At 55.0% G+C, this 20,665-nt stretch overlaps 1 protein-coding gene across 4 annotated transcripts in view; it reads right to left on the bottom strand.

The window, feature by feature from the left end:
- The window catches only part of SH3RF3 (SH3 domain containing ring finger 3), a 215,298-nt gene that overhangs the window by 121,636 nt on the left and 72,997 nt on the right, over nt 1–20,665 (bottom strand). The window contains exons 1-2 of one of the 4 annotated variants that reach the window (XM_068564639.1): nt 3,292–3,389; nt 2,751–2,815 (exon numbers count right to left, since the gene is read on the bottom strand). The exons of 2 other annotated variants lie outside the window; for them this stretch is intronic. In XM_068564639.1, the coding sequence (XP_068420740.1) occupies nt 2,751–2,815; nt 3,292–3,331 (105 nt within the window). In that variant the 5' untranslated portion in view covers nt 3,332–3,389. Of the gene's footprint in view, nt 1–2,750; nt 2,816–3,291; nt 3,413–20,665 lie in introns of those variants that run through there. One more of the 4 variants, XM_068564640.1, reaches the window with a different exon arrangement.

The following is a 20,665-nucleotide window of genomic DNA, read 5'->3' as shown; positions in this document are numbered from 1 at the left end:
CCCGCGGAGACGCAGGTCGCAGTGAAGGGGGAGAGCGACTCGGGACCACCCTTAGAAAACGCAGCTCCTGACAGAAGTGGCTCCGTTTCCATCTGGGGGGATGTTTACGGCCCACATTCGTGGAGATGCTGGCAGTGAAGGTAACTGTGCCGGACAGCGGGGGCACTCACACTGGACAGTCCGCACGTGGCCGGGCTCGGGCTCACGCTGACGAGGGTCCCCGGGGACACTGCTGGCGGGGCCACGGTCGCCTTCACTCCGTGACACGAAAAGGTCCACCACTCAGTGCGCGCCCTTAGGGCCCGGCCCGATCCCAAGTCCACTGAGGCCCGCGGGCGTCAAAGTGCCGGCAGCTCCCGACAACACGGCTGTGTCCCTGGGCACTGGCTTTTCAAAGTTCCCACAGGACCAGAGAACGCCTGCCGCATTGTGGCCGACACGGCTTCACAACGCTCTGTGTCGACTGCAAGCTCCCTGTTTCTGGTCTGTCTTGGTGGCAATCGACTGCAAGCTCCCTGTTTCTGGTCTGTCTTGGTGGCAATCTCCGCGTTTCCGGTCTGCGTCTGCAGCAATCTCCCCGTTTCCGGTCTGTCTTGGCGGTGGTGGCCGCTTTCCAGTCTGTGTCCGCAGCATCTCCCCGTTTCCGGTCTTGGTGGCGGTTGCCGCTTTCCGGTCTGTGTCCGCCGCAGTCTCCGCCTTTCCGGTCAGTGTGCGCGCTGGTGGAGTCGCAGCGGGAGAAGCCTCCCAGGCGCCCTCGTGCCGCAGTCTCTGGGGCGGGAGGAGGGGCGGCCTCAGATCCTGGCGGCTGGGGCAGTCGGGGCTCAGCTCCTCCCCACGAGGGCCCCTCGGAGCCTCCACGTGGAGGAGCACGGAGATGTCCCTGAGCGGCCTGATGGCGGGCGCCCGCCTGCGCTCCCGCCCCCGACCAAGGGGATGGCGCATCGGCTCCACGAAGAGGCGCCTGGTGTCGCGTGGGCGCCAGCCGGAGGGCGGAGGAGACACGCAGATCCAGGAGCGGCGCAAGGCAGGCCGCCCACGCGGGAAGCGAGGCAGAGACGGGCGGGGCGGGCTGGGTTCGCTCCAGCCTCGCGGACCCGGTCCCCGAAGTGCACCGGACGGACCCTGCTCCCCCGCCCCTCGCGGGATGACCCGACCCAGGACGACCTCCAAGCCGGCCCTGTGTTGGTGTTACATTCCCGCGCGGGAGCGCTGACAGCCTGGTTCCTCGCCCAGGAGCCCCTGCTCCCCACGCACCGTCGTCACAGGTCCCGACGGCAGACCCTGGGCCGGTGCTGGGCTTTGCTTCCCACCCACCCGCATGGGGAGGGGTGCTCTGTAACGCCCGGTTCACAACGAAAATCACAGTTCTTCTGACAAGTATGGAAGGGTGAGGTAGAAGGTCAAGGGGAGCAGCGGCCAGCTTCAGAGCCCGAGTCTCCCCTCATCCCGGGGCAGCAGGGCGCCCAGCCACGTGCGGAGCAGGCTTTCCGCTCAGCCCTGGCTCACCCACCAGAGGTCATCAAATCCATCCTCCCGCATTTCCCAGGAACACCAAGAGGCTAAAACTGGTGGTACGTAAGGAGTTTTTTGTCTCTTAATGGAGAAGCCTCTAGGGAAAAGATTCGTAGAGGATGCTAAGGCAAACAAGTGTTCCAGGAGCCTGGACGTGGTCCTAGAAAAGGCAGACGCTTCTAAGTACAGAAGATGGCCAATAAGGAGCCCACCTCTCCACCAGAAATACAGGTCAGATGGGTGCAGTGAGGACATCCCCTGCCTGGCACTTGCACACGGCCCGCTCTATATCGCATCGGATGGAAGTCAGATCAGAAAAGTCTAACCCTCGTGTGACGCCTTCTCTCCCCTGCTTTGCTTCCAGAGGACCCCCTTTATCCTGACTCACAGTCACTGTCACCCCTTCGTTGTCAGGACCGGCCGCTTTCTCCTGAGCACCTGGGCTGCACCCCTTACAACCCACCGGGTCCTCACAGCAGCCCTGTGAGGCTGGCCTTTGTTACTGATGCTCTGCAGGCAGGAAGCTGGGGCACAGTGCAGTTCGGTAACTCGCCCGGGGCCCAGACGTGGTGAGGGCGCTAGGCGGTCTGCCTCCCAAGCCCAGGGCACACCCGCCACTCACGCTGCTCCTGAGAACAATGCGACCGCTTATCTCGCTGCTACCCCGAGCCACGCACGCCAGGTAACCTGATTACTGCTCACAGGAACCCTTTGAAGTGGGAGTCATAACTACCACTTTTTAAGTGAGAAAAGTTAAGAGGCAAGTCAGCTCCAGGATGTCATGGGGCTGGTTAAGAGGGGGCCAGCTCTTAGCTCTTCACCACCACCCACACCGGAGAGAGGGGGGCCCCCAACAGAGCCCTGATCCTTCTCTGTTTAGTGTGGAAGGAAAAGGAAAGGTGGATCGTTGACCATTAGGCTGGGAGGATCCAGACCTGTGTTTGCATTTATCCAGTTTAGAGAAGAATTGCTCATTTTTCCACTTTCTGGGAAGACACGCCCAAACTGCAGGCTGACTGTGAGAAGCTCCTAGTCACATTTTGGACAGTGGTTACCGAAGGAGAGTGTGACGGAGTCCCTGGAGGGGTCTATTTGGTGGCGTGCATGCCCAGGTGCTCCCCGTGGGGGATGAGGGGCTCCCCCCCAGCCCCAGGACTGTTCTGGCCTCGATCCAGGGATGCTCAGCCAGTCATATGTCCGACACGTTCCACCCAGCCTCCTGCGGGAAGTCCACTCACCAGAGCCTGCATTATGGGGTCAGCGGGGCCTTGCACTAGGATCTCCAACCACCTTGGAAGAAGGCCTGGGTGTCAGGAAGGAAAGCAAAGGCTTCCCATCAGCATCTGTCCTTTTTTCAGGAAGGGAACTAGGGGTAGATGGTTCCTTTTAGGCCCTTATTTCAGCCCACACTAACCACCACATTATCTTTAAATACTTTTTAAAACATCATTGTTTCAATGCTACCAAAAAAAAAAAAAGAAAAAGTAATACGGGAAGGTAAGGGGAAAATAAGGTATTTGTAAATATCCAGGTTAAAAAAATAATAAGTTTCCTTAGGAATCCAGCTCTGAGGGCCAGAAGGGAGACCCGCGTTAGAGCAGATCCCAGGCCCTGGAGGAGCTTGGGGGTGGCTGTGCATCACCATGTTTAAGGGCCTGGCTCTGCCACATCCCAGCCACCTGTGCCTCCGTCTCCTCGTGTGCAAAACGGGCATCTTAAAGCGCCTCTCTCCCAGGGATCTTGTGAGCCTAAACGAGGGGACATCCCTCTGTCGCTCACACAAGTGCCTGGAAGCAGCAAGTCCGATGCGTGGTTCCATGTTGGTGTCAGAAAGCGAGATGTGATGTGTCCTCCAAACTTGTCCATATCACACGACACACAACGTATACACAGGCGAGCTCTGTGGAAACAAAGACCTTAGCCGGTAAATCTGATGAGGACAATTTTTTTTTTCTTTTTTTTTTTGGCCATGCTGCATGGCATGTGGGATCTTAGTTCCCTGACCAGGGATTGGACCCCGTGCCCCCTGCAGTGGAAGCGTGGTATCTTAACCACTGGACGATCAGGGAACTCCCCAACATATCTTTTGGTATTACAAGACGGAAAGGGGGAAACTTCCTGGTGCAGCTTTGCTCCAAACATATTCTGAGTGCTAGAGAGCCAGCCGGCTACGTGCTGTCGTGCCCACAGGAAGTCCCTTCTCGCCTTCACGCTCCCGTGTGACTTTAGAGTGAAAGTGGGTAGACCCCGGGCGCCAGTGCCCATTCCTGCGGCGCACCCGCCAGGAAGCAGACGCAGGGGAGGTGGCCGCTCCAGCCAGCCAGGCTCGGCTACACTCGCGGCCCAGGGCCCACTGCCATGCAGCGCTCCCACGCGGATGGGGCAGGTGAGCAAGGCTGCACTTGCCTTCTGCTGGCTGCCATGCCAAGGCCTGGCTTCACCGTTCCTTCCCCCATGAGAATAGCTCAAAAGAACCCAGCGGTTTCCGATCATTTATTATGCATGGCAGGAAATGCTTCCCAACGTTCGTGAGGACACGATTAACATCCCACGTAAATTCAAGAGCGTGGCATTCCTCGCCGCGGCCTGCTGACCCTGGGATGCTGTGAGACCCGCTGAGCAGAGAGGCGGACGCTCCCACCACCTGCCCGGCTGATTAAAGCAGGTCCTGCGCACCTCGGGCGGCCAGCCCGCTTAGCGCTGCAGGGAGAGCTGGGAAAGGCACCCCAGCACCGGTGGAGGCACACGCCTCCGTCCAGCAGGGGCTGAGCCGAGGGAGCCTGGGCCCTGTGCGCGGGGGCGGGCTGCTGGTGGGCCGGCTCTGCCTCCCTCGCACACAGTCTTGGGAGTGGGTAGGGCTCAGCGGCGCCGTCAAGGACTTTGTGCTGCGCCTGCCAGAAGAGAGCTGCCCTTCGTCCGGGCTGAGCTGCAGACGCAGAGGAGCCGGCTCGGCCTTCACAACACCTGCCGCAAGACCGGACTCGGCGCTGTAGGGCGTGCGCTCCTGTGAGACAGGGACAGCACGGCACGGGGGACACGGCAGGTAACTTGGCTGTCCCCACCCCGAGCCCAGAGAGGCCACGGGGGCCAGAGTGGGCAGAACGCAGGCAGGCCGAGGGGGGCTCCAGGCCACAGCCCTCTTGGTAAAGAGTCTCTGCTGCTGCTGTTTACGGTCAGCCTCGGCCAAAACACAGGCCAGACCAGAGCGCTCGGAGGGTCCGCAGACATCACACCATCTTCTCACTGCAGCTGGAGGGAAAGTCACCGTCCTGGACCCGCTGCCGCCCCACAGGCACCCACAGCTCAGTGTGGACGGGCTCAGCCCCAGTCCTGCCCGGGCCCAGATGGCCACGAGGCCGCAGGGAGGGCCGGGGAGCCGCAGTCCCTCCCAGAATCTTAACAAAAGACTCTCAAGAACTGTTGTTCATATTCATTCACCTGCTGAGTGTACACTGGCACCTAACATGTACCAGACGCAGTTCTAGGAACTGCTTACACGTCAGAAACAAAACAGAAAACGTCTCTGCCCCGTGGGAACACACATTTCAGAAGGGGAGAGAAATATACAAAATAAGCCTTTAGTACCTGCGGCACATTGAAGACAGCGAGCCCTGTGGACTGAGCATGCCAGCAAGAGGATCGGAGAGTCAGCGCGTACGGGCTTCACAGTTTAAGTCAGAGGGAGAGACCTTGGAAGGGCCGGGGGAGACCCTGGAGGGGCTGGGGGAGACCCTGGAGGAGCCGGGGGAGACCCTGGAGGGGTGTGAAGCCTGCAGCTTCTGGGGACACACTCCAGGCGGGGAGGACGGGCCGCAGGCCTGGTGAGGCCCCGCCTTTGAGAAGTCCTCTTTTCACACTCAGGTTGATTTCCTTTTTTTTTCTTTTCTTTTAAAAAAAAACTATGGAATTTAAAAAATATATTTATTTATTTATTTAGGTTGCGCTGGGTTTTAGTTACGACACGCAGGATCTTTAGTTGCAGCATGCAGACTTCTTAGCTGTGGTATGCGGGCTTTAGGTCCCTGACCAGGGATCGAACCCAGGCCCCCTGCGTTGGGAGCGTGGAGTCTTACCCACTGGACCACCAGGGAAGTCCCTCAAGTCTGTTTCTTTAAGAAGCAAAAGGGCAGAGAGAAAAGGGGAGGAAGAGGCAGGAGCAGCTGGGTGGCTTTGACTGATGTCAAATTCGGGCTCCCGTGATGGCCAATTCCTGGCCCTTGCTCGGCCCAGCACCCCGGGGGGGCGGGAGGAGGGTGCGTGCTCAGTATGGAGAGATCTCAGCGTCATGATTCCCGATGCTTAGGGCAGCGGAGCTCCAGACGTACAGCATGGCCTTTTGGTTTATCTTCTGTCATCTTGGAAAGAGCACCTTCCTGTGCTCAAGAGAAAAGCTGAGGAGTCCTTTGTAGATTCTGGTCTAAAGTCAACCACAGACACTGTGAAGATTCCAAATCCCTGGCTTTTCGCATGGGCTTGGGCCACGAGCTGACCCTCAGCACCACCTGTACTCAGCGCATTTATCGGGGCTCCCCTGATAAATACTGCCCAAGGTGCTAGTGACCGGCGATGAGGGACTCAAAGACCCTTCCAGAGGGTTCCCAGCCCCAACACAGAGCCTGTACACACACACACACACACACACACACACACACACAGCTCTTGAGGGGGTTGGGGTGGTGGCATCTGTTGTGCGTCTGAGTGCAGATCTGAAGTATCCACCTTGTTCCATCCGTCACCCACCCACTTCGTGGCTACTCCTCTGTGCAGGTACTGCGTGAGGAACCGAGCGTGTAACAGTGGCAGGGCGGACACAGGCGCCCTCTCACAAAGTCTGTGATGAAGATGGAACATTTATTTATATGATAACACACAGAGCTTACAGGACTTGAAAAATCTACGGGATGAAAGTCTTGATACTTCTGAGATACGCCAAGATGAGAAAATGAACGACAAAAGTAAGGAAAGAGACAGAGACATGGCACAAGGAGGAGTTTGCCGTTTCTCTTTAGTTTTACAGTAACATTTGAAATCAAACCCACACCGAGCTGGGCAGGCTGACCGCACACATTCCAATGTGACAGAAGCTGGGCAGAAGATGCTTTCCGGCACTTTCCATCAGGGAAACTCCACAGCCCGGAGCGGGAGGAGACAGACAGTTGGTACAGGCCACATGCAGCTCATCACGTACTCGCTTTGAAAATCTTTTAACCATTGCTTCCTCCGGATGAAATTAAACACTTCTTAAGGGCTAAGAACCTGAAGGCATCCCCTTCTCAAGGCCTGGTTCAGTGACTGGTAATCCGAAAACCCACTGGACCCAGAGCTGAAGGTTCCCCAGAGAGACTCCTGGACGCCATTCACTTTCACATATCCCTCTTCTTCTGTTTGCTGAGCTGCAGACACCACAAAACCGCCCGAAGATGGGAGAGCGGGAGGGCTGAGGTTGGAGGCTCCTGCGGTCTGTTTTCCCTTCCTCTGCTTTCTCGTGTCTTGGCTGTAAATCAGGCTGAGCGCTGCCCTCATGCAGCCCGGGAGGCTGTGAGCCTCTCTGCCGAAGCTCCCCGGAAGCTGCAGCTGGTGGGAGCTGTCCCCCAGACTCATGGGGATCAGCCCCCATCTCGGGAGGAGCCCAAGGAAGGCGGAGCGGCGGGGGCGGGGGCAGGCACGGGTTCTAGTCTTGACCTCTGGGGCCATTTGTTTTTTCTCTCAAGGCAAAGCTCCCAGTGATCTTCATCCACTGGAAAAGTCTTAGTGAAGAGCCCACCTGCTGATCAACCCGACTGTTTGGGCCTCATGGGGACCTGGCCTCAGTGCAAAAGCCTTTTCCCCAAGAGTTACTCTTTCCTCAGAAATCTCCAGATGGATCCACTAAGCTTGGTGGGGGTCTGCCAGTGACTCGGCCTAGAAACTGGGGACACTGGCGAGCACTGGGTGGGGGTGAAGTAGCAAACAGATGCACAGAGACGCCACTGAGAGCAGAGAACCAGGAGGGAGAGGAACAGCCTTGGGAAGGAGAGGAGCCTGGCACACACAGGTGTCTTCCCAGGGCATTTTGTGCCCATGTGAGGCGCTGTCACATTCCTGCCCCCAAAGTTACGTTAAGTCTCTCCGGTTCACATGCACAGAGATCTGGGGGCGAGGAGAGCATGCTGCCAGGCCGCATGACGGTGGGCAGCTGGGAGCCTAATGTGGAGAAGCGTCCCATTCCCAAACCCCATTTCTGGACTTCCTTTCTGTTAGTACCGCGGCAGAGGCACCCTCGACAACCCCCCTCACTGAAACAACTACAGTGTAGATGAAAGAACACTCCATCTTTGAAATGCATCGCTGGGACTGGAGGCTCACAGCACCACCTCAAAGCGTTCTTGGAAAAAACTAACACAAACAGGTAGGTAAACAAACTGTTCTAATCAAACGGTTTACAAGAAATTCAGGGGATGGTGGAACACGACAAACAACAACACAGGATGCAACCAGCAAAGTCAAGAATGGGGGACTCTCCAGGGCAGATGACCAGGTCTCTTCCACAAATCAATGGCGTGAAGAGGCAGCGGGGACACCTTTAGAGGTGACAAGAAATGGGAGAGACAAAACCTGTGCCATGTGTGGGCCTTATTTCAGACACTATCAGGGAAACTGCATATGGACTGGTATCAGGGAGTTATTATTCATTTTGAAAGATGCGATCATGCAACTGTGGTTATTTTTTTTTAAAGACATCATCTGTCACGGATACACACTGAACTGTTTAGGGGTAAAATAACAGAATTTGGTAATTTGCTTTAAAAGATCCCCCCCCCAAAAAAATGTGGAGGGAGATATGAAACAAGATTGGCAAATGTTGATAACACTGGGCACGCAGGGGCCATTGTAACAGACTGTCCGAGATCGTCACTGTATTTGAAAGTATCCGTAATTACAGAAGAAGAAACACCTTGCTCAGGTTTCAGGAAACGGAGGGTTAAAGCCAGTGGCCAACAGAGGGGCCCTGAGAGGCAAGCACCATGGTGGTTTTCACCACGAGGTTTCTGCTGAGCCGTCCTGAGGTTGGCAGCGGGTAGGCTGGGACGCTCGGACGGGAGTCCACCAAGAGCCCCCTCATGGAAGCAAAGATGAGAAGCGTGCTGGCTGCCCTGAGGGCCAAGCACCTCAACTCAGGACTCGCCAACTGACTCCACCGAGGTCTGTAAACAGGACGTTGTGTCTAACTTGGGGACTCCAGGAATATAAGGTTGGTTTAATGTAGGACGATTACGCATTTCTCACACTGAAGATTGAAAGGGAAAAACAATGTCATCTCAAAAGTTAAAGGAAAATCATTTGATAAAATTCAAATCTGACTTATGATTTTAAAATAACCTCTTAGTAAGCTGAGACCGAAGAGAATTTCCTTAACCTGGCAAAGAATATTACCAAAGCCCCAACAACTACTATAGTCCTTCACGGGGGATCTTGAGCACATTATCTTTAAGTCCAGGAACCAGCCCAGGATGCTTTTCTATCCCTCCTATCCAGCACTGCACCAGAGATGCCGTCAGACAGACGAGAAGTGATGGAAAGGAAGAAACAAAACTATGCTCATTTGTAGATGACATGATTGTCTATGTAAAAACCCAAAAATACCAGCCAGAAATTACTGGAATTAGTAAGAGTTTGGAAAGGTTACTGGATACAACCACTAATATACAAAAGTCAACTGTTTTTCTATACACAGTCAACAAGCAGAGTACATAAGTTTTAAAAATACTTTATATTTTTGTTGCTATTATAAATGGTACTAGGATAAATTTAACAAAAAATGTGCATTCTCTTTATGGAGAATATTATGAAAGTTTATTGAAAGATGTTAGAGATCGCCTAAATAAATGGAAAGAAATACTATGTTTTTGAGTAGGAAGATTCAGAAGATTCAGATTACAGAAAAGCTGTAATTTTCTCTCAAACTGGTGCATGGTTCAAATGCATTTCCGATGGAAATCTCAGCAGGATTTTGACAAACTGATTCAAAATTCATATGGAACAGCAAAGTTCCTTGTCTTGCTAGACATCAAGGCTTTAAAGAAGTTATAGTAATTATTAAAACATAATGGAATCAGGAATAGACAGAGGGAGGGGACTGAGCCAGTCCAGAAACAGCAGCACACAGAGAGAGGCGATCACGAGCGTGGGCACTCAGCCGGGAAAGGCCAGGCATTTAATAAAAGGTGTTGGCAAGATCGGATTATCTACATGGGAATAAAATGGTCCTCTACCTCATACGATATACAAAATTATTTCCAGCCGAATTACAGTCTTAAATGTGAAAAGCAAAACTATGAAAGTTTTCGTAGCTAATCTAAGGATCTAAGGTAGGAAAAGACTTTTAAAATAAGACACAAAACACTGACCATAAAATGTGTTCAACAAAACTAAAACTAAGAAAATTTCTCTTCATCACAGGACCCTAAAAAGAAAGGAAAAAGACAATCCACAAGGTGGGAGAAGATATTTACAACCCATTTCAGAAGCAAGTATTAGCCCCCAGAATACATAAATGAGTCAGCGGTTAGAGTGCCAGGAGCCGTCCCTGCCCTGCTCTCACCTGCTGGGGTCGGGTGAGACGTTCCACCTGCCCCTCAGCTTCCTCACCTATGAGGCAGGCACCACCGTAATAGAAACTACTTCACTGGGAAGGATTAAAACAGTTAATGTATCCAAAACTGCTGAGAACAGTGGCAGTAAACACTAGATGAATACTGTCTACCTGTCTTCAAAGAAAAGACAGGTAATTCCAACAGGCATTGAATAAAAGACAAACACGAATGATGCATAAGTGCATGAAGGGTTCTCAGCAGCACCGGTCACTGGTCATCAGACATTTGCAAATTACGGCACACAACATGCCACTTCAACCCACCAAGTTGGCAAACATTGAAAAGTCTGACAATAGCAAGTGTTGGCAAGGGTGTAAAAACAAGCATCTGTCTCCACGGCTGGTGGGAGAGAAAGTGGTGCCCACAGCCCTGCAGGCAGGCCCAAGAGCTCAGCCCAGGGAGTCACAAGCAAGAACACACTGCCTCGGGGACATCGAATGCCCAAGGGCTGTAAGGAGGATGACGTGTGACATGTCAATCACGGACGCCCTCCAGTGGAAACGCTGGACGCCTGAGGTGAGGACACGGCGAGTCCTTGCTGGCAGGAGCAGGTCACGGAGAAATCCGCAGCGATTCTGAGTACAGAACGTCCAGTCAACCAGCCAGACCCTGTAGAGACACTTCCGAGTCCTTGAGTGGCTGCACCCGAAGGAAACGAAGGAAGGACGGCAGGGCCTCCGGTCCTGCGGCTCCGGCTGCGCAGACACACCCTAGCCTGTCCCGCTGTCAGTCTGTAAAGTGTGCGCACGGGAACAGGCTCTCGTGTACCATGTGTCTCACAACAAAAATGCCGCTAGAAGATGAAGACTTGAATCGCTAACTTAAGCACCACACATGTTTCAACCCTCGGAGCTTTTCGCCAGGAGTGGTTTGGAATGAAGGCCAGGAGGTTCATGGTGGGATCAGGAGGGGCGGCCGTGGGAACTGCAGGCCCGACACACAGCTGCAGGCCTGGGGCTATGGGAGGAGCAGGGCGGCCGCCTGGCCTGGACACTAGGTCAGGGGGTGGGGTAATGGCTGTTTTTAATTGTTTTATTAAAGTGCCAGCACGTGGACACTGGGACACGCGTGCGCCACAGGCGGGTGTTCCCGGGCAGCAGACTGGGAGTCCGTATAGAAGAGAACCTTCCAGCCGACAGAGCTGAGGAGGGAATGGGCTGCCTGGAGGTGGCGAGTTCCACAGGTGTCTGGGACCCAAGCAGACAGGAAACAGCGCTCTGGGGACTGCTGTAAAGGAGGCCGAGCCGCTGGGGGTGGGGGAGGGGAATCCCAGGAAGTGAACAGGGTAGGGGGTCCCTGAGATCCACCTCAAACCGGAGATGCTATGATTTCTTGGCTTGCTCTGTGTGGACCGACCCACCCTGACTTTGGCGGTGCCCGCTGGGGGGATGGAGTGAGGCGCTGATCTGTACGGAAAACGAGACCAAGCGCTGCTTCCGAGCACAGCGAGGAAGTGTGGCCAGCAGCCCCTGCACTGACCTCCAGGGCCTAGTGAGAGCCATCACACCCTCTGTCAGCCTCCGGGAAAAACAAAACCAAACCACACACACAGTTTAAAACGTCTCTAAATGCAAGCCAAGGCCTGTCCCAGGACAGACTTCCCTTGCCAGGTTCAGTGATTGCACCTTCCTGTATTAACCATTACATTACTTAGAAATGGGGACAGAGAGGATCTGGGGAGGCGACATCTCTCCTGCTGCTTCCAGGAGAAGACGTGTCAACACACGTGCTCACAGAACCACGTGGAGTTCAAACTCGCTGCACGGTGGGGAAGAACCATGCCGTGGAATCAGAAGTAGATTCGGGTGTCTGGACACCCATCCTGTCCTCAGCATCTCCTTTACCACTAGAACGCATCCACAGCTTCGAGCAAGTCACTCAGAATAAAGGGTCAGCTTTGGGCTTCCCTGGTGGCGCAGTGGTTGAGAATCTGCCTGCCGATGCAGGGGACACGGGTTCTAGCCCTGGTCTGGGAAGATCACACATGCCGCGGAGCAACTGGGCCCGTGAGCCACAACTACTGAGCCTGCGCGTCTGGAGCCTGTGCTGCGCAACGAGAGAGGCCGCAGTAGTGAGAGGCCCACACACCGCGATGAAGAGTGGCCCCCGCTTGCCGCAACTGGAGAAGGCCCTCGCACAGAAACGAAGACCCAACACAGCCATAAATTAATTAATTAATTAATTTTTTTTAAAAAAAAGGGGGTCAGCTTTGCCTTCTTAAAATGTGACCTTTATAAGAACTTACTGGCACTTTACATACTAGTTCACAGATCATCAACGTGGTTTTCCTTCCAAGGTACGTGGTGGCTTTAACCTTCATCATTACTTTATTTTAATTTCTTTTTAAAAATAGATTTATTTTATTTATTTATTTTTGGCTGCATTGGGTCTTTGTTGCTGTGCGTGGGCTTTTCACTAGTTGTGGCGAGCGGGGGCTACTCTTCGTTGCGGTGCGTGGGCTTCTCATTGTGGTGGCTTCTCTTGTTGCGGAGCAGGGGCTTCAGTAGTTCTGGCTCGTGGGCTCTAGAGTACAGGCTCAGTAGTTGTGGCGCATGGGCTTAGTTGCTCCACGGCATGTGGGATCTTCCCAGACCAGGGATCGAACCCTTGTCCCCTGCATTGGCAGGCAGGTTCTTAACCACTGTGCCACCAGGGAAGTCTCCCTTCATTATTATTTTAAAATCTAAAAGATAAACCCAAACCACTTCACACCCACAAGGAGGGCTATGACCATAAAGAGACCATAGTGACCACTGGCACAAAGGTGGAGAAACTGGAACCCTTGTACTTTGCGGGTGGGAATGAAAAATGGTTTGGCCACTTTGAACAACCGTCCGGCAGTTCCTCAAAAGACTCAACAGTTACCACACACTCCAGCGATTCCGCTCCTAGATCAATGAGGACGTTCGTCCACACACGACTTGGACAGGAATATGCACAGCAGGACTCGCCACAAGGGTCCAATGAGAGCAGCCCGAATGTCCACCGGCTGACGAGCATCAGCATGAACTGGTGAGCACCTCCACGTGACACATCATGACTCGGCCCTCAAAAGAAGGGGGTGCTGACACATGCGCAAGCAAGACGAACTCTGAAAATACTAGGCCAAGTGAAAGAAGTCAGACACAAAAGGCCACATACTGTCTGGTTCCATTTATATGAAATGTTAAGAATGGGCAAATCCATAGAGACAGAAGGCAGCTGAGTGGTCCCAGGGGCTGGGGGACAGGCAGAGAGGGAGTGACGGCTACTGGGAGTGGGGTTTCTTTCTGGCATGACGAAAATGTACAGTGGTTAGTGGGATTAGTGGTGCTGGTTGCACGACTTTGTGACTATACTAAAAACCACTTAAAAAGATAACATATAAACTTAAAAACTGAAAGGTTAGCACTCTGAGCGCTTTGGAGACCTACGCTGACAACAACTGCTGACACACGTAAACCAGGTCTGTGGTCTAGGCCAGCGTCTCTAGGCCCATCTCTCCTCCGGACTTTCCCGCCGCTGCAGGAGGGCAGACGCAGGCATCCTCGTGGCCCGCACTCCCTCCGGCTGCTGCTGGCTAGCTCCCGGCCAGACCCGCGTGCAAACCCCACGGGCGTCCAGGGCACTGGCCCTGGGGCAGAACCACATCCGGGCCGGGTCACACTGGATGCTGCTATGTTGGGGGCTTTAAGTTTATCCCCCGCTACCACCACGTATATTCTTCCTGGGGGTTGAGGGGCCACAGATTCCTAGCAGAGAATGCACTTGGGGTGCTGATTATTTTACATCTCACTGAACTCTCCTTGGGGTGACATGTCCTACGTGTGCCCACGTGTGTGCCTGTGTGGCTTTTTTTTCCCCCACGTCCCCATTCGTGCAGCACACACAGAGCCCAGAGCTGGAGTCTCCCAGCCTCTTCTTCAGGGCACCCTCCCCGGTGTCACCTGGCTTACAGGTGCCTGCACCTGGGTCAGCCCTGACTGAACACCTGACGACCTGCAGACCAGGACCTGATGAGCCGGAGGGTCCTGATGGCCCTCTGGCCCTCCTTCCCCTTCAGAAATACAGGCCCCGCCTTTCCTTCCAACGCATCCTCCAGGGAAGCCTAGGCCTCTCCCTGGAGCGCGTGCTGGGAGCCCAGCACGGCTGGCAGACCAGAAGCAGCAAGACAGCTAAAAGTTCCCTCCCATCTCTGCCGTAACGTTTCAATGAAACCGCCCCGGGGGCAGGACGATACAGACACACACACAGTACAAGAGATCCCTCTGCAGCTCTGACAGCTGTGCCCTCAACCCACACTTCGCTTTTTTATGATGTCTGCCTACTCATTAAATCCCAATCCAGCCAGGGAAAAGCCACCTCTTGGCCTCATCTTAACATTACAAGGTCTGAGCATGGAATTTTAATTGATGGCAATAAAGCTGTCTGCCCAGATCCTAACGTGGTGAGCACGCAGACCCCGGAAGCCTGACAGCCGAGGTGGAGAGGGTCCTCATTTGAATTCTTATCTGCTGAAAAACCGAAATCCAGCTGATGGTCCAGTCCTTAATGAACTGGAAATCACTCTCCCAGGCACCCTTTGTGCTCGGTTGATGCACCTTTTCAAAGGTTATTTCTGCGCTGGACTGTCCTTTCACATCTGACTGGAGGTTACTGCAGATTTATTCATTCAGCAAATCCATTCTTGCAGTAGCTCTCAAAAATCAGCACACACTATCGTACGGCACAGGCCCCAACTGTGAAATTATTCACGGCCTTATTTAGAAATCCAAGCTTGCTTAAGACTGACAAGGCGGGGGCACAGTGCCTCTTAGCCCAGTGCCCTGGGCTCCCGCCAAACTTTCCTGCCAGGCTGCTCCAGGAAGCGTTTCACAGGCCTGGCTGTCCTCGGGCTCGGTGGGCTTACTTGCTTGGGGGTTCCAGGCTGTTAGAAGCCATGCCAGGTATTCATCTGTCCCCCACCCTGTGCTGTCCTTTCCTTCTCCCCCTCCCCTCCTCTTTCCTTGCTGTGCCTTCCAGTTGTCAAGGTGATTCTTTAAAAAACCATCCACTCCTTGAAATGTGGTATTTGCCTTGGTTCTGAATGATTAGGACTGATGATCTTCTGAGCTCAGACCTGCAGGAAGTGATCCCAGCTCTATGTCACAGAGGCCTCAAGTCCTGGCCACGCCAGGCTGGGTAAGCGGTGGGAACCCACTGAAGTCTGGTCAGAATTTTGTTTTTTTCGTCGCTGGTCTCTGGTGTCAGATGTGAACGAGCCCCTCCTTCCATATCTTGCACGTTCGTCCGGGAAGTCAGGAGTAGACCCTCACCCTTCTCCTCTCCGGAAATCTGCCTTCCCTCGAGCTGCACGGCAGGGACCAGGCTGACACTGCTACACATTCATTCATATTTACCAGGTCTCTGCTGCCACAAGAGGGTTTATCCAGACAGGATTCCTAAGTTGGCAAAATTTCATTCTCTATTGATTGGTCTCACCTCCTGTAATCCATCCAGTCACTGCAGAGTGTTTGTTAAATTTCGATTTTAGCTAAAACGCCACCAACACACTTTCCTTCCTTTGTTAAGTGGAAACAAAGCATAATTTAATTTTTAAAATACTATAAGCAGGTAATCAAGATTCAACAACTATCTGCCCTGACTCAACTCATTTCTACTTCAAATGCTTCTAATCCATGGTGGCTTTGGCAGTGAGGAATGTTCTAGAGGGAGAGGCAATCTGCATGCCACATTTGCTCCACCAATTTACTAAATTAAGTGGCAAGAGAGTGAAGGAACGGCCTTTTGATGAGAACAGTCTAATTAAAAGTGACTCGGAGGATGTGAGGTTTGCTCCTTTACTGCCCGCATAACCTCGGAGGTTGCACAGAGCAGCAGAGTCCTTGACGGACGTGTTCCTGGCCCCCCTTCACGACCACATTTCTGTGACTAATGCTCGTCAGGAGTGACCACGCCTCCCCTCACTGTAGCTGGTCGTTACCCACAGCCTTGTTCTGAGCGCCTGTGAACAACCTTTGATGCTTTACATACGTCTGGTCCTGGTTAAAACCCTGCAAGATGCAACATTATCCTCGTTTTACAGGTTTGTGGCTCAGAAAGGTTAAGGAAGTTGTACAGGGGCACACAGATGATGGAGCAGGGCAGGGATGTGAGTCGGGGTCTGACCCCACAGCCCATGGCCACTGGTCACACAAGCCTGGCAGAGCCCCAGCCCCGGGAGCTTGATTTTCCTCCAGAAACGGTTCGTTTGCAGGCAGGACGCGGCTCACCCACCTGAAGCATCTGCCTCTGGGTGGACATTTCACGGGGATTTTACATCAACGACGCTCCGAGCGCTGCGTAAAGAAGAGCGAGAATCCACACCAGTCCTGGTGGCCTCGGAGCAGAGGGCTGGGACGTTCAGATCAGGCTGGGAGGGGCCTCGCTGCCCCTGGACGACAGGCGTGGATCCCGCAGGAGAAGAACCTCCTCTTTACCATGGAACCTGGCCTCCGACTAGGAAACGCCGGGAAGCTGTGCCTCGGCCGAGGAGGGAGAGCGGACCGGCTGTTCTCAGCAGGGGAGAGCCCTGTGCTCCCCGTGGTCCCCTGGCCCTCCGGGGGCTGAGGAAAGAGCCAGAGCCTGGGCCTTGCTCTCCAGGGAGGGGGAAGGACCTCTCCTCTTGGTACCCCCCGCCAACCTCCCCAGAGACAGCCATGCGGGCAGGCCGGGCAGGACCAATGATGCCAGGACAACCGTCACCCTCACCCCAAACGTGCCCCGGGGCTCACGTCCTTCCCATCCTCGCCAAACCCCACGCGAGGCAGGGCGCGCTGTCTTAGTGAAGCCAGGACCGAGTCGGAGGTTCCAAGGGGGCAGACGGGCAGAGCTGGAGGGCTCGAGGGGGCCGCGCAGAGCGGGGACAGTCTAGACTTGGGAAGACGGGCAGAGGCTTGCCGGGTGGAGCAGGGGATGCAGCAGAAACTGCTCGACCTCCGGGCCCAGGTGGGGACCAGGGCGGAGCCGTCAGACTGACGCAAGACGACATCAGAGGCTGGTCCCGGGGCTGACGGCCTCAGACAGTGTAAACCTCGGCCATGGTCACTCGGATGCTGCAAAACTGCTCATTTTAAAGGAGCCACGCTGGGGCTGCGCTACTTACTTCTGTCCGGTGGAGAGGTTGTGTCGGGCGATCCGACTGCCTGGAACTCCGAGCCATCAGCCAGGGGCTGCTTTCCCCTCCTTCTGGCTGCCCAGGAGGGGAGGCCAACTGAAATCCAAGTTGGCACACAGCCCGCACCCACCCCAGGGACCTGGTCCCCAGCCAGGCTCAAAGCAGGAGCTCCCTGAAGATTTAAAACGGAAGCTGCTCACGCTGCGGCCTCCAGGGTGACACACCCATCACTGCGGTCAGGGAGAGAGTCCTGACTCCTAAACGCAGGGCAAATGGACCCCTTCTGCCACCAAGGGGGCCCCAATCTCACCAGCCAAGGGTCGGCACCCACATGGTTCCCTCCAGAATCTGGTCCTCTTCAGCCTGAGTTTGAACCTGTACACCCCACACGACAGCCTTTATCCCACAGATTCCCACATACGGAGGTCAGAGGCACTGGGACGTAATCGCTTGGGCAGATGCGTGCTCGGGAGCCGCCCTGGTTCGCCGCTCACACGGGGCCCCTCAGCTCCCTCCACACGAGCACGTGCAGGCGCTGGGGAAGGGGCTCAGCGCTTCCGTCTCCCAGGGGCCGTGCTGCTGCACAACCTCAGTCTCGGCGTCTGCCCAGCGCTTAGCTTTCGCTTCACGCGAGATCACGCAAGGATTTCCACTCTCCCTCTCGGTATCACTGGAATGGGTTTTCCGCTTTGGGGGCCTTTTAGCATCTGAAATCCAGCCTCCTCGTGGTTCAGTGAAGCAGAAGGAGAGGGAGGATGGGGGGACCTCGCGGTGAAGGGTCTGCGGCCCTCAGATCCAGGCCTCCCTCCCGTTTTCGCCGCAGCTTCGGCAGTGAAGGCGCCAAGCTGCCCAGGTTCATCTCTCCTCTGAGCTGCACTGCAGCTCTGTGGCCCTCGAGAATCTAAGCCCCAGACAGATGGGGGCTCCTCCAGTCCTAGGGCTCGCCCCTCGGCCAGCGCCAGGCCACCACAAAGGCACAAGCAGAGTTACGACCAGCAAAACATTTCTCTTCAAAGGCAGGCACCCCGCTTATTTTAATACCGTGATCTAAAAATAAAGGGAGCTAATATTATGTATCTGAAGTCATTTAAACACGGGTCGGCTCTCTCTTCCCAGGGACAGCAATTCACAGAAAGCCCCGCACCTTGCAAAGGGCGTCGGAGCAGAGCAGGAAAACCTGGCAGAACTCAGTCCCCCCGAGACTGCGCCACGTGCCACGGCGCCCTCGGGCCCAGTGAGCCGGGGCTGGGGGCTGGAGGGCGGGGGACACCGCCCAGGACTGGGGCGGCCCTGGGTCTCCTCCCTCTGCCCTTTCTCCCCCCGAATTAACTCCCAGGGCTGGGGGGCAGTCACAGTGAAGCCAGGTGACCATGGGCCAGACCCTCCACGGAACCTCTGTCAGCTCTGACCGAGAACCGCCGCCAGGAGCCCACCGTGCCAAGAAAGCTCGTCCAAGCAGGTGGTGCAGCTGTGATCTCACGAGCCCAAGGCCATGAAAACGGAGGAGGAAAACGAAGTCCGCACAGAAAGCTGCCCACGGATGTCTACAGCAGCCTTATTCTTAATCGCCAAGCGTGGAAGCACGTTCAGTAGGGGATGGGTGAGCAAACTGAGGAGCATCCGGACAACAGAGTGACACTCAGTGCCTGAAACAAGTGAGCCCTCGAGCCCTGAAAACACATGGAGGAACTTTAATGCATGTTATTAAGTGACAGAAGCCAGTCTGAAAAGGCTACAAACTGTGTCATTCCAACTACGTGACATTCTGGAAAAGGGCAAAGCTGTGGAGACAGTGAAGACTGGTGGTGGCCACGGGGCTGGGGGGAAGGAGGATGAACGGGGGAGCACAGGGGATTTCCAGGGCAGGAAACTATTCTGTGTGACACACTAACAGTAGACAAGGGTCCTTACACATCTGTCAAAACCCACAGATCCTACAACACCGGGAGTGAACCGTATCGTAGACTATGGACTCTGGGTGATGCAGAGGTAGGTTCATCACTCGTAAGAGATGTCCCGCCGGGGGTGGCGGTAGGTCGATAGTGCAGGTGGGGCAGGGGGCGTTTGGGGACTCGGTACCTTCCTCTCAATTCTGCTGTCGAAAAGTAAAGTCTATCTTTTTAAAAAGCAGACGGAATTCCTATGATGCGTGACAAGCTCTCTTCACGTCACAGACTGTGCAAAGGCCACCTGGGCAGTGATGGGCACAGTGGCATGCCTACCCGCTGACGCTCCTGTGCTGGGCAGGGGGCCAGCGCCTGGAGGAGGGACCCCAGCGCACCAAGCCCCCCGGCAGCTTGCGGCCATCTCCCAGCGTCAGCCAGGAAGGGGCGAGCCTCACCCTCCTCCGTCCGTCATCCTTCCCGCGTACGGGCCCCGCAGAGCCGAGAGCAGACTGGCCGCTGGGAGGGAGCCCGCACGACCCCCGGCAGGCCCTCAGGGTCAGGGAGCCGGCGCGGAACTCGCCTTAGCCACCCGGCCCTCTCTCTCCTTTGAAAGCTCCAAGTCCCTAAATACCAGAAGCCTTTGCAATTTGGACGGAAAAACTCTGATACATTCGCATGAAATCTAATCGCAGACCAAAAACCTTCAAACACATCTCAAAAGCTCCCTGCTCTCCAGCACGACGAGTGCAGAAGAAGGACTGGCCTTCCTGTCCCACAAGAGCCAGGCAGGGATGAAGAAAGGGCCCCAGGGACAGGCGAGACCTGACGGGAGGCCCAAGACAGGGGCTGGACTGTCCCCCTGGGCGGCCCTGCTCGTCGTGGCCATGCTGGCCATGCTTGGAAACACGGTGGGGCTCGCGATTGACAAGGAGGCCCCGAAGGGCAGATCGTGAGACACAACCACTTACCAGCAACACAGCAGAAGCTGCGGCCTGCCCTCACTCGGCCCGGGCACTGCATCCGCGGGCGCCCTCTGCTGAGGCCACGCTGTGCTGTCACCGTCCAGCCCGGCAGCCGCTCTCTGCACGTGGCCGGAGCTGCCCCACTGGACGCACGGCCTGGGATGAGCGCCAGCGGGGCTACGGCCAAGGGCTTCACAAAGACTAACAGTCACAGGGCGGCTCTGGGAGCGTCCTGCCCTGCCGGCTCGGGTCGGGGACGGGCCCGTTGAGCACGCTTACTGGTGGTCCAAGTCCCCTGCTCACTGACAGAAGTTGAGGCCAGTACAGTTAAAGCCCATGTTAAACAAAACCAAAACGGTGAAGGAATTTACAGAGTTAAGAACTGGCTGGTAAAGAGTATTCCCTTTAAAAAGAGTCACTCAGTGATTCATGAAGGAGCGAGTTTGTGTTGTGCGTCTAAAGAAATTTACAAACTTATACCCAACCGTAAGGGTGATGCAGGGTGACAGACGCATGCAAATTAAGATGCAGACGTTC

Source organism: Eschrichtius robustus, chromosome 15 (assembly GCF_028021215.1).
Source record: "Eschrichtius robustus isolate mEscRob2 chromosome 15, mEscRob2.pri, whole genome shotgun sequence".
Classification (NCBI taxonomy): Eukaryota; Metazoa; Chordata; class Mammalia; order Artiodactyla; family Eschrichtiidae; genus Eschrichtius; species Eschrichtius robustus.
The sequence above is the reverse complement of the archived record's forward strand: the minus strand, read 5'-3'. Positions and strand labels throughout refer to the sequence as shown.